Source organism: Eriocheir sinensis, chromosome 46 (assembly GCF_024679095.1).
Source record: "Eriocheir sinensis breed Jianghai 21 chromosome 46, ASM2467909v1, whole genome shotgun sequence".
Lineage (NCBI taxonomy): Eukaryota > Metazoa > Arthropoda > Malacostraca > Decapoda > Varunidae > Eriocheir > Eriocheir sinensis.
Window position 1 is genome coordinate 6,881,014 of NC_066554.1, and position 13,588 is coordinate 6,894,601.

At 40.5% G+C, this 13,588-nt stretch overlaps 1 protein-coding gene across 4 annotated transcripts; it reads right to left on the bottom strand.

Moving 5' to 3' along the window:
• Positions 1-339: 339 nt before the first annotated feature.
• LOC126981017 (peroxisomal membrane protein PEX14-like) lies at positions 340-11,320 on the bottom strand. Of its 4 annotated transcripts, none has more exons than XM_050831643.1 (10): positions 11,107-11,320; positions 7,790-7,852; positions 6,502-6,651; positions 6,129-6,287; positions 5,435-5,590; positions 4,870-4,964; positions 4,569-4,686; positions 4,179-4,251; positions 2,447-2,581; positions 340-1,338 (listed from the first exon to the last, which is right to left on the bottom strand). In XM_050831643.1, exons 2-9 carry the CDS (start codon positions 7,835-7,837, stop codon positions 2,460-2,462), a joined length of 921 nt encoding a protein of 306 aa, XP_050687600.1. In that variant the 5' UTR covers positions 7,838-7,852; positions 11,107-11,320; the 3' UTR covers positions 340-1,338; positions 2,447-2,459. The 4 variants fall into 4 exon arrangements, with proteins under 4 accessions (XP_050687600.1, XP_050687599.1, XP_050687597.1 ...); XM_050831642.1 differs by having other exon boundaries at positions 340-2,314; XM_050831640.1 differs by having other exon boundaries at positions 340-2,581; positions 11,107-11,319.
• Between the last annotated feature and the right edge of the window lie 2,268 nt (positions 11,321-13,588).

The window sequence follows — 13,588 nt, forward strand, 5'->3', positions numbered from 1 at the left end:
CAGCCAACAGGAATGTCACCTCGAAACAGGCTTTCTACTTGGGACAGTTCCACGCCCTGTCTTAATAAAAGGCAGGCTTATTTATGAGCATATTTATTAGTATATTATAAGTCTTCTTACTCTAATTCCCACATAATAATACTTATAAAATGTGACTTATTAACTTTATTGATGGATTTCAACACCCAATAAAGCAACCATTAATTGGTTACCTTCTCATTATCAAGGCTTATATATCACTTAGTTCTCCATTTTTACTAAATATAGTTATCTGACATGTCACTAGATATAATTCATAACTATCCAGAGTTCTGGAAGAATGGAATTATTGCATCTGTATATACTGTGTGCATTTTTATTCTTAGTACATACAAGGATGTTAATAATTGAATTCCTGCACCCAAAGTGCTGTGAAACATATTGATATCCCATGTATCATAATTAGTACATTTTGGCAACTTATTGATGCACATTACATCTTAGATGATTACAATCTAAATAAGGAACTACCATTCCTGGATAGCTCATTATTGACTTGAGATGATCCTTGAGGCGGGTCAATCGCTGACTTAGTCTTTTGATGGAAAGGAACTATTACATATTTCAATGCTGGTAGCTATTCTACTAAGATAAGAATTAGCCTATCTCTTTCATCCTAACTGCCTATCTCTAACTAAACTAATCACATTTTCAGTAGCAGAAATGCTACTAATTGTCGACAAGCTTACTGCAATAAGCATATTAATTCTCATCGATGAAGTGTTAAAAGTATTTAAAATATCAAACATCTCAGCTGGGTCACAAGGATAAAAAACTAAAGTAAATTTCTGTATCAAAATAATAATCTCACAATCAAATCTGTTTTAGCATCCTATATTTAAGGAGCTTAATATTTTACAACTTGAACCAGTATTGTTGAATCCCTAACATGCTAATTAGGTGAGTTCTCTTGGACTTGGTGACAGGGCTGCATGGGGACAACTGTAAAAATTACTGCTGCTGTGTAAGATTCCTCAAAGACAATGTGCTACGCAAGGTGTACATAATGACACCATACCAGGTACTGTTTGTGTTCCTTGTTTTTCCATTACAGGAGTTGCCAATACAAAGACCTGGCTGTTAAACCAAGATCAGGGCCAAAAGCAAGGAACCTCATGACTAAGTCCAAGGAAACTCAACACTTTGGAACACATGCCCAAAAAACAAGTGAAAAATGCCTTAAGGATGTTGGCCGACTGTGCCACAGCAACAGCTGTTAGCAACTATAATGTCGAAAGTAGTTTGATCAACATCCTAGGGACTGCACCAACCATGGCCATGCAAAGGTACCTGGAAAGACTGGACAAGAGGAATAACACTCAATAAAAGGAAAATGAGAAACTTGCCAGAGGAAGGAAATGGAGAATACTTCAAGGACTGTCTAGATCTGCAGATCACCCTTGCAAACAAAACTGCTTATTTTTCACAAGCGTTTTTCTCCTTCAAATTGATAGTCACTTTTACATTTTCCTCTCTGCATTATGTTATGTCTACCATCTGATAAGTAGAAATTTATTAAGAAAATTTTTCCAAATCATGCCAGACTAAAAACATAGTCACGTGCTTTTATATACCTTTTTCATACGATAAAACATTTATATAAAAGTGAATGATGTACATTTTTTCTTAAAGATTCACTTTTTAATACTGTGAGACTTACTTCGACATTAAACATTCTTGGTCTATCCTTAACTCCAAATCTTCACTGGAAGCTTCATCTCATCTCCTGCTAAATCAGCTTCCTTTAGGTTAGGTGTTTTGTATCACTTACAGCAATTTTTTTGGCTCCCCTGGACACTATCCACATACAAGGGCCTTGGCTACCCTTTATGGAGTATGCATCTCGTGAGGGCTCCATGCATACAGACATTGTGAACAGTAAAGTCAAAGGCTTTTCATCTCATCAACTCCCCTTCACTTACAGACCATCTTCAACCCCTTATATTCTGCCACGATGTTGAATCTCTCTAGAACCTACTGCTGTTTTCATCCTCGTTGCATCCCTCTATTCCTGCAGTCTTGTAGCACCCAACTAGCTCATCCATATGTTGTTTAAATCCCTTATGCAAGAGTTAACCAGCATCTTCTTTCTTACATGTCACTGATAAAATTTGGAACAGTTCCTACAACTCAAATGTTTTAAAGAGAGAAGCATCAAGACACATCTCCAACTTTTTTTTAATCATCAATCTAGATCTTTTGTTTGCTTGTTGGGAGCAGTGCTGATGCCGTGTTTTTCCCATCTGTTTTGTTTTGCCCTTGACTTCCTCCTTTGCTGAAAATGAAATTGCAAATAACCTTTTCTAATAATTTGTGGATTTATTCTACTAGTCTGCCATAATGAGATGAATTTTTATGTTTGCTAAATGTTGAAAGTAGTTAACAAATTACAATCTAAAACTAGTACCTGTGTTCTATTCTTATGGTCTGGAGGGCTCAACATGTGCTTCTACTGAATTCTCACTCTCCTTTCTTTCAACGGCATCTTCATTCAGCTCCCCATTCTTCAGTCCTAGGGTTTCTGCTGCCTCTCCAATGACACCTGAGGAAGTAAATCACATCATATTTTAAATATCACAGTCCTTTTTTCAGTGCATAATTTTGTGGAGTAACCTTTAGTGTGGGTCTCATGACCGAATGCTAACTTTTCATTTGATGTCCTCAAAAAAAGTTAAATAAAAAAAAAGGCAAATTTTTGAGGTTGCAGCAACATTCACCATAACATAACCAGAGATATTTTCATAATCAATTGTAAAAGTTCAATATTACTTGACTTGAACAATGCAGACCATGTGGTGCTGAATTACAATTCAATGTAAACATACAAAAGACAGTAATGGGCCAGTTATGTGAGGAAGAGATGTCTGGAATCTGAAATGAGAAGACTCAGAATATTTATAGAATGGAGGAAACATTTACAGTTGGATGAAATCTGGATACTTTTCTCTTAGAAGGATGTTAACAAGGACGTGCATAAAAGACATTAAAGACAAGAGAATACAAGAAAAAAACAGTAATGTGTTATAAAATTATTCAGCATATAAGTATTAAGCCGTACAGCGTCAGATACGTATGACGTACGTATTATTTTTTAATATCATTGAGCGTCAGATACGTGAGTCGTACGTATTTAATGTATTATTTTTTCCCGTCCCTGGAGTGTGAAGAGGGTGATTTCTGTGGTGGTGCCCTAGTAGACTGATCCTTTGGGAATGCTGACCACCCTATATATTTCATTTACTGCCATAACTGGCAAGCCTGGCAGCCATTATTCTGGGTACACTTTTTTTTTTATTTGTGTGGATGTTGGAGGTGGTCTTGGAGATCATGATGTGGAAATTGAAGTGGTAGGTGGTTGGAAAGTGGTTTGACAATGTTGTGGGTGAGGTATAGTGGATATACTGACGTCCATAACAGGCAATTTTGTACCGGCAATTTTGGTAAGGAGGGGCCACGTCTAAACTGTAATTGCGTGAGTGAACACTCTTGTGGGTGACTGTACATTGAGTTGAACAATCAAAAAACTCAAAATGAATTACTCTCTAAAAATATATATAAGTCTGTGCTAAAGATGTCGAGAGTAAATGATTTACTCAGATACGCACCCTCAAATCCAAGAAAGTCTATAGAAATCAACACGACCATTTCACTTCCCGACTCGATAAAAAATAGCCCAAAACACCGACTTCTAGGCGAAGGCAATCTAAAAGACGTAACAGTTCTCCATTTTTCATGGTTTTAAGCTGTTTTATGCAAAAAAAATAAAATCAATTTTCCCTGATGCTGGGATGGGGAGGAAATTACAAAATACCAAAACGCTGTACAGGTTAAGAAGTGGTTGATGCTAATCCCCTGGGCTTGGCATCATAGGGTGGGGTGAGGTGACATGCCCCCCAGTGTATGTGGGCCCCATTGTTTGAGTGATTGGCACTAGGTTCATGTTACAGTGAGCAAAAAGGTAGGTCATGGGACATCATCAGTTTGGCCTTGACAAAATTCTAGCTGAGAGGACAACATCTTTCCTCCAGCAGGGACGGTTTACTCTGTGCTAATGTGTAGAAAATGTGGGAGGATATTAAAGCTTGCTGAAACAACTGAATCCCCTTCACTTATATTTCCTGATGAAGGCAACACCTCACCTTGGGCTTCATTACTGGCAGCCTCCTGAGTGTCGGGGGATGTCCACGAGTCTCCTTCTCCCGTGGCTTGAACCTGGTGAAACAACATACTTGTCTATACTACTCGAAATAGTTTACTGTTGTCATTTATATGCTGACAGTTTATTTATGCATCTTAACAGTACCCATTTATGCCAAGAGTAATCATCCATAATATTACAAAGTTTTTAGAGCTGTAATGATGTATCAGTATTGGCAGCGATGGTATTAGTATATTTTTAGGTTATCAGTATCAGCATCAGACACTTTTAGCTAACACTTCAGGTATTGGTGCTGGTTCAATAAGGCACACTGGTATCAGGGCAAAATTATTAATAATTTTTAGCATGATCTGGATGATGAGTGTGTCACCTGGTTGGGCAGAGTGACACCAGACTCAGCAGCTGGCTCCACAGGCTTCTCTGAGGCCTTGTTCCGCTGCCAGGAGGGTATGGACGGGGCCAGGCTTGGGGTGGATGGAAATGTCCGTCTGTAGCACAAACAACAACAATCTTGGCAAAAATACTCATAATATATGGGGTTAGGATAATGTTTCTGATTAATGCAATATATTAGATATCACCAAGTCTGATGAACCCATGCAACATTTTCAACAAAAGGCATCAATGTGTTCAGGAAAGAGAAATGAGGAGCAATTGAACATATTACTCACTTATTAATGAGAAGTCCTTTTAAAGAAGATACTTCAGTCCTTAACTGTTCTAACTGCTTTGTACTGGTGTGGCTTCCTTCTCTGTTGTTCAGAGCCTGTTGGTACATGCAGGTTGAGCTTCAATATTGTAGACTTCATGCAAAGAAAAGTGTATGTCATGAAATAAGCCATTTCCTAAATAAGATGAACTATACAACCATTTCTTTTTACAAGAAAAGGAGGCAAAAATAATAATGCAATTAACTGTAGTTAACAACCAAACGAAAAACTATGCAAATCCATTCCTATTCCCATTTTGCTGTTTGACTGTGAGTTAGATTATTTTCATGCTCACAGTAAAAAAAAAGTTACAATCCAAAGGTGTTATTGATTATGACATTAAGAAAAGAACTGCCAGCGATAGATCTACTTTTTTTTTTAACAACAGCACCCTACTTTACATCTTCATTGTACAATGTAAAATCAATCATAATTATCTTCTGTCAATATTCTCAGTGCAGAAATCAATACTCTGTAGTTGATCCATATTTCACAAGGGATAAATCATGTACATGGCTGAACCAACCTGGATGTGAATATTTTGTGCGCTGAGGGTCTGCTCCAGTGAGGCCAAGGTGGTCTGCACCTCCTTCAGCACAGACACCACTGACTGCTGCATCTCCACCATGCTCTCCTCCACAGTCTTCTGCCGCCTCCCTGTCAGCCATGGACCAATGTACCTCTGGAAGATTTAAAGAGTTGAGATTTAAAATGGGTAATAGATCTTCCTGGGACTGATCTCAATCACTGGCAGCATATGTCAAGGAAGGGAGGAGGTTGCCTTGCCCACCCTATGATGTCATTCCCAGAGATCCTTCTGAACACATTTCTAAGCAGGCACTTTTCCAATACCAAATACCTCTCAGCAGGATCCATCAACATGCTCAAGCCATGAGCTTTGTGGGTGCCCACTTGGCTTCCTCCACTCAACATTCTCTCTTATAGATACAACCCAATGAGAAAAGGGTGAAAGAGTGAATATACTGATCAACTACTTTATTAAGAATTTGGACAGCAGAGGGATGAGCTACAGTAGGAAGTCATGTACAGTGGGGCCGTGGGGAGAGTGGATGCAGGGAGTTGGCAAGTTTAACATCCATCAGCTATGGTATCTTACCCATCCCACAAAAAAATTTATATCAAGGAAAAATGAGTATCATTTTATCTGTCAAAAAGCAAAAACATCTCAGCATATTTATTCATATTATTTTTCATCTCACCTGAAATATGTAGTGAAGACCATATGCTGCTCCTGTCAGGAGGAGGATAATGTTGGCAATGTCTCTGACCTTGACCCACAGCGAGGGAGGCCCTGGCATGGGGTAGGCCGGCACCACAGCCCCCGGGTAAAAGTCTGGACCTGTGGCAACATTGCTAACCTTGGGGAAAAAAAAAGAGATGGAGAGTGAGATTTTCTCTTCACTGCTGTCCCTTTCACCCCCTCACACTGATCTCTGCCCTGCCATGTTCCATATCTCTCTTCTATATTAAAGAATACGAGGTTACTCTTTTCCTCTCCTCTGTTTCCTCATGTACATCATTTAAGATTCATTTATTTAACTGGTCTCTAAGTTCACCCTCCTATTTCCTCACCTTATCTATTGGTCCATAAGCCTTTGCCTTTGCAAAAGCTGATGAAATTTCTTCATCACTTAGTCCTTTCTTCTTTAGAAAGGCTAATTTTTTGTCCTCTGCATGACTGGCAACTTTGGGATTAATCAGGAATTTAGCTGCCTCATCAACCTGCAGAGATTGGATTACTTACATTAGTCTTATTCACACTGGTTTATGTTTTGAAGGATGTGGGAAGGGGAGAATTTAACTGCTCAAAATGGGCAATGAATAATCAAGATGCAAATAATGGTGTTAAGTGATAGGAATGCAAAAGCAGACTGATGAACTACAGATATTACAGAATGATCACATTGGACCCAAACTTTTCATCCTTTTCCTGACAACACCTGAAAAACACCAACATAAAAACTTAAGAGGAAACTAATAAATGAAGAACAGAAGCTGTAAAAGGAGAAAACAGGAGAAACGAGGAGAGAAAACAAGAGAGGACCAATTAAGGTGGTATTCTGTTTTTGGTGGCCTCTGGTGGCTGATCTCTTGCTGCATCGTGTGATGAAGCAAGTAAAGAAAAATGGGACCATGAAGTGGGTGATTCGTAGGCCTAAAGCTGACTGATTTTTTTGTCAAACCTGACTGGCATGGGGTGTGTAGAAGCTGGTACAGGTAACTCTTGATTTACGCGAGTTGTGTCCTTGAAGAGGTCGCGTAAATAAAAAAAACAACGTAAATCAAACAAGAGGTAGGTTTCTATCGAAAAATAAATATTCACTTCATTCAGTGGAGAGAGAGAGAGTATATCCATATCGCCGAGATATCCACTCAGGCACTCAGTCTCAGCTTCACTCATGTGAGGAAGAAATGAGGGACACCATAAGCGACTGGCTAGTATTGGTACTGTTAGTACCGGTAGCTGCCCACCCCTATTGTTGAGTAGCGTGGCAGCGTGGGTACTGTATTGTTGTTCAAGTGGCACGCAAGAAGAACTGAGCTCAGCTGTGTGGTCGCGGTGCCGTGTGAGTCCAGTTGCGTGAGACATCTGGTGGCCACTCCATAAAATATCGCGTATAAGTGAAAAAAACGTGTAAATTAAACATTTATTTGGATTTGGACCCCGCGTTATTTCAAAAACGCGTAAACCAAACTCGCGTAAATCGAGAGCTACCTGTAGTTGCATTGAAAGACGATTAGCTCAAAACTGTCAAATCAGCACATCTCCCCTTTTACACTATGCACCTCGTAAATGCAGAACAGCAAATGCAAAAGGGGGACATATTAACGAAGAACAGGAAATGCAAAGGAACACTACCAGGTTTTGTCGGAAGCCCTGGGGCTCCTCGGGGGGGTTGCCACTCATGCTGTCCTCCTCACACTGTGGGGAAAATAAAACACTTCACTTACACATCAGACGGTCAAAGAGAGGGGAGTGGGGCGAGGGGCATAAAAATAATGAATTCAAATATAAATTACTTTAATGGGTTGAAGCTATTAGAGGTGGTGCTAACTGGATCATGTCACACTGGTTTGGGTCAAGTCAAGTCAGATGAACTCTTTGTTAGTATTTCTCACCAATGTATGTATGTATGTATGTATGTATGTACTATTTTTTTTTTACGTTGCCGCCTATTGCGCCGGTAGGCTTCTTCCCGGTGGGGCCTGATGGTCGGCCCAAGGCTTCTTCCCAGTGGGGCTTGATGGTTGGCCCAGCCCGTTCTGGCGCAGGCTAGTGTTTATAGTGGCACCATCTTGCATTGCATATATCTCTAATGTATGACATATGTGTATTATAAATGAGGTAGCATGGTGTAATGTTATATTTGTTATGCATACTCTATAGTAATGAGAAAGAGGCACTACATTAGTAATAACTCCTGATTCCAACCGGACTCTCCCCACCCTAAAAGAAAAAAATCCCTGCTCTAATAGGGTTACGTTACACTGTCAGTGAGGTCAGGTTATTACTCTCATGAAGGTTAAGTTCATTGTCTCCTTTTTCAACATTTACTCCTACTTCTCTAATAACCTGCATGGTTGTGTTAGGTTCACGCTGAACTCTACCCTGCCTAGTTGCACATTCTCTCTCTTCTATATTAAAGATTATGAGGTTACTCTTTTCCTTTCCTATGTTTCCTCATGTACATCATTTAAGATTCCTTTCTTTAACTAGTCCAAAGAAGCATTTAAAGAAGAAGCAACCCAAGAAGATTTCAAGAAGCAATTAAAGGCATCAGAATTCTTAAAAAAAAGTTATTAAGGATTTAAGAGAAGTGAAGAAAAAAGAAAAAAAAACTTTGCTAGGGAGAATACTGAATTCAAGCCATCTCACACAAGGGTAATATTTACATCATTGCCTGGATCATGTTATTCTGAATCTTTTGAGCTCTGTACCATACTCTGTATACATACTCTGTACCATAGATTGATAGTAACAAAGTTAGGGATTTATTTATGTTTATTGGGCCAAAGGTCAGATAATGTTTAGTTTAGATTTAGTTAAGTTAGGTCAGGTCATGACTCCAACCTGACTCCCCACCCTCCCCTACAAAAATCAATGCAAAAACCATGCAGGCTCTCAGAGAAGTATGAGTAAATATTAAGAAAGGAGACACAGTGAACCTAACCTTTATGAAATTAATAACCTGGCCTCACAGAGATTGTAACCTGTTTATTAATCGGTTAGGTTAGATTCAGTTTAAGTAATTTGCTTAGTTTAACTGTTTAGAATAAATAAATGAGGTACAGTTCATTGCTCTGCTGTGTCAGTGGCAGTCAGCAGTCAAGGCAGCAGCAGCAGAGTCTGCTTTCCTTATTGTCCTGTGAAGGCTAGTGTGTATTTTTCCTTGTTTCTGTGTATCGAGAGGACAAAACTTTTACCTATCCTGAGTTCTGACCTAACTTTACTAAACGACTGCAACCTTTAAAACTGAGTGTGGCAGATATGATGAAGAGTGTACGGAAGGACTGTTTACGATGAGGGAGAGTGACACGAGGAAACTCAAGGAAGATCTACAAGCAGCGTGCCAGGCTTAATCTGAGGAAATATGCGTTCTCAGACAGGGTGGTGAACAACTGGAATAGTCTCCCTGACATTGTGGTAAGTGCACAAAACATAGAAATCTTTGAGAGCCTAGACAAGTCATGGAGAAAACAAAAACAAAAATTCAGTTACCAGTCAAAAATAACATCCACCTCCACACACAGCCACAACATAGTAGTGGTTAACCCTTAGACGGTGGTGAAATTATATAGAGACGGTCCAAAATTCAGTCGGTAGGCTCTGTATGGCAGAAATATAAAAACACCTCCAGATTACAGTTGAATCTATATAAATACGATAGTTAAAACATCTATTATGTGGCGTAACTAATATAGACCATTCATTTTTGGGGGAGCTACTCTTTAGCCCGGTAGCTGCGAGGACCATGTTTGTTAAAGGTCCCTCTAAGCAAGAAAAATGAGAAAAAATCATCACTCACGCAAACCATTTCATAATATGTATCAACGTACGTATTTGTGATCTGTTTATGCATCATCTATTTTGGGGGGTCTTTATCCTGGCACAAATTTGGCCCGTCGCTGCTACACGGTAAAGCCACAAATTTGGCCCATCGCTGCTACACGGTAAAGCCACAAATTTGGCCCGTCGCTGCTACATGGTAAAGCCACAAATTTGGCCTGTCGCTGCTACACGGTAAAGCCACAAATTTGGCCCGTCGCTGCTAACGGGTTAAATACTGCCGTCGTCTTAGGGTTAATGAATTGGAGCCAAAGGTGTAAGTCTTTCCCAGTATATCATCTGTGAGCATCTGTGAGTGAGTAAACTAACCTAACCGAGCCTGACCTCTGACCCGCTACCAAAATGCGACAAATATAAATAAATTCCAAACTTCGTTCTTATCAATTTGCGACATATGAGGTTCAAAAGCTTTAGAATAATAAGATCTTGGCGATAATGTAAGTTTTAACCTCACACGAGATTAAAATTAAGTATACTCATTATTGCCCAGCGTTAGTAATCACTTGGAAGGGAAGGGATGGAAGGAAACTAAAGAATAATACAAAGAGACCAAGAATAGACACTGAAGAAGGGAAGAGAAGGGAAGAGAGGAAAAGGGAGAAGAAAGGGGAAGAAAGAAAATAAATGATAATACAAGGAGAGCAAAGATATATGCCTAAGAGGGGAGGAGAAGGAAAGAAGGGAAGATAAGAGAATGCAAGAGAAAATGGGAACAGAAGGAAAGAGAAGGGAAGAGAAAAAGGGAATAGAAGGGAAAAGAAGGAAAGAGAAGGGAAGAGAAAAAGGGAATAGAAGGGAGAAGAAGAGAAGAGAAAAAGGGAATAAAAGGGAAGAGAAGGAAAGAAGGGAAGAGAAAAAGGGAAGAGAAGGGAAGGGAAGAGAAGAAGAGAAGGGAAGAGAAAAAGGGAAGAGAAGGAAAGAAATAAAGAGAAGGGAAAATAAAAGGGGAAGGGAAGAGAAGGAAAGAGAAGGGAAGGGAAGGAAAGAAGGGCAGAAAGAAAATAAGAACATGTAGAGAGAGAAAGACAACACAACACAGATCACACGAGGCATCCATGCTCTCCCTGGATGCTGCGCGTGGCCTCAGTGCACAACTCCGTCACACTAACCCTGGCGTCTTATTAACCGCTATTCCAAGGGTTGTGCGTCTTGTCACTTCATTATCTGTGTTTAATTAGAAAGTTTAGTGAATAATGGACTCCTTTGCGGTAAATTGGGGCGCTGCACGAGGCTCCTTCACCCGGAAATCATGTTATCACTAAGGCGAGGAGCTCCACAGAGTCCACACTGGCCGTCTTGCCAAATTATCGTACTCAGAGCATCGTATTTACCGGTTTTTGACCCATAACAATTATCAAGAAACACCAATAATTAACCATTTTATCGATAATTTTATATGAAGTCAGTTTTGGGGTGGAGGAGACAGTTTTTAGGTCGGAAATCGGCAAACAGAGATGGCTGAGTACAGCAATCTGGCAACGTTGAGTCAGGTCCAGCCTTGCCAAATTGTCGTACTCAGCTTCCTATGTTTGCCGATTTTCGACCCCAAAACTACCTCCTCGACCCCATTAATTGCCTTCATATATAGTTATCATTAAACTGGTTAATCATTGGTGTTTTTTTGGCAATAGCTATGGTTCAGAAACCGGTAAATACGAGGCTCTAAGTACGACAATCTGGCAACGTTGCACTGACCGTCAATAAGAGGCTTCGGACTTTACTGTTTTCGGTCCGTGTTGTCTTCTTTTTCTTCTTCTTTTGGCCTTTTCCTCCTTCTCAACGCTTCTATACTTCACACCACGCACTTAGTTACTTAATAGCGGACGTTTCGGTATTATAAGACATTTCGCCGCCCAAGAACACATATATGACAAGGCTTTCGTAGGAGTTGTGGGCATTTCCAGGAGTAGTTTTATGGCCCTGCATGGTGGTAGATTGACCCTTCTCCTGACTCATTAGAACCCGATTGATCCCGTCTCTGACTTTTATTAGATATAGCTGATGTGAGAACCGAAAGTGTCTATTTTGCACTTTTTTTTTATCAATTTCCCCCCTGAAAAAAAATAGAGGGATTTAATTGATCGATCGATGATGGACTAATAAAGCAAGAGTAATCAATTTGGGAAGACACTATCAGTCAATCAGTCACATTACTATAGATCATCAGTCTGGGAAATAAAACTCATCATCGCAGTTAATATACGTATGCAGTAGACCTTGACCCTTCTGTTTTATCACGAGCATGAATAAGTAGCCAAATAGACTTATAGCATTTTATTATTATTGCAAATAGAAAATAATAATGAAGATTCATAAATAACTGCAGTTTTTTATTAATTATTTTGTTTATATCCCTCTCGGCCTGGGTGAGTCACGTGACCTGCCATTTAAAGTTTGGACCAATGAGCGCCGTTGATTGTCAGTGTTGCCATTCCTGCTCTTTTCTCGCTTGATCTAGCAAGTAGCGGGAAATATGAGAGTGGCACAGTTGCTACTTTCCAGGGATTTGTTCACCTATGTTACATAAATTATATACTTACAAAATACAACCCCCTATGGAGGCTATGGTAATTGATTTCTGTGTTAATATTCATTATAATCTGAACTGAATAATATAGCCCAAACTGCAGTGTGTGTGTGTGTGTGTGTGTGTGTGTGTAATTCACCACGGCCTGATCACGAGTTGGACTCGCTTTCGTCAGCAGGTACCCTCACGACGTGAGCAAGTGCTCATTTTTTCGATCTCTGGGTACTGCCAGGACCTCACACACCACACCCCCCATCCCCCTTGCCCAACGGGGGACAGTAACTACTCCTAGTCAACGGAAAGAATCCGGCCTGGGCGGGGCTCGAAACGCCGCCTGTTTGGCCGTGAAGCCTTGCAGCGCGGCGCTCTAACCGACTGAGCTACCGGAACTGTGTGTGTAGACCCAAAATTCGTGTGTATTTTTTATTTGACCTAAATTGGTAGATCTTGGGTTTTGAGGTTGAATCTGGCGTGTTTTATAGGTTGAATCTGGAGGGCTTTGAGGTTGCATCTGGAGGGCTTTGAGGTTGCATCTGGAGGGCTTTGAGGTTGCATCTGGAGGGCTTTGAGGTTGCATCTAGAGGGCTTTGAGGTTGCATCTGAAGGGCTTTGAGGTTGCATCTGGAGGGCTTTGAGGTTGCATCTGGAGGGCTTTGAGGTTGCATCTAGAGGGCTTTGAGGTTGCATCTGAAGGGCTTTGAGGTTGCATCTGGAGGGCTTTGAGGTTGCATCTGGAGGGCTTTGAGGTTGCATCTGGAGGGCTTTGAGGTTGAATCTGGAGGGCTTTGAGGTTGCATCTGGAGGGCTTTGAGGTTGCATCTGGAGGGCTTTGAGGTTGAATCTGGAGGGCTTTGAGGTTGCATCTGGAGGGCTTTGAGGTTGCATCTGAAGGGCTTTGAGGTTGCATCTGAAGGGCTTTGAGGTTGCATCTGGAGGGCTTTGAGGTTGCATCTGGAGGGCTTTGAGGTTGCATCTGGAGGGCTTTGAGGTTGAATCTGGAGGGCTTTGAGGTTGCATCTGGAGGGCTTTGAGGTTGCATCTGAAGGGCTTTGAGGTTGCATCTG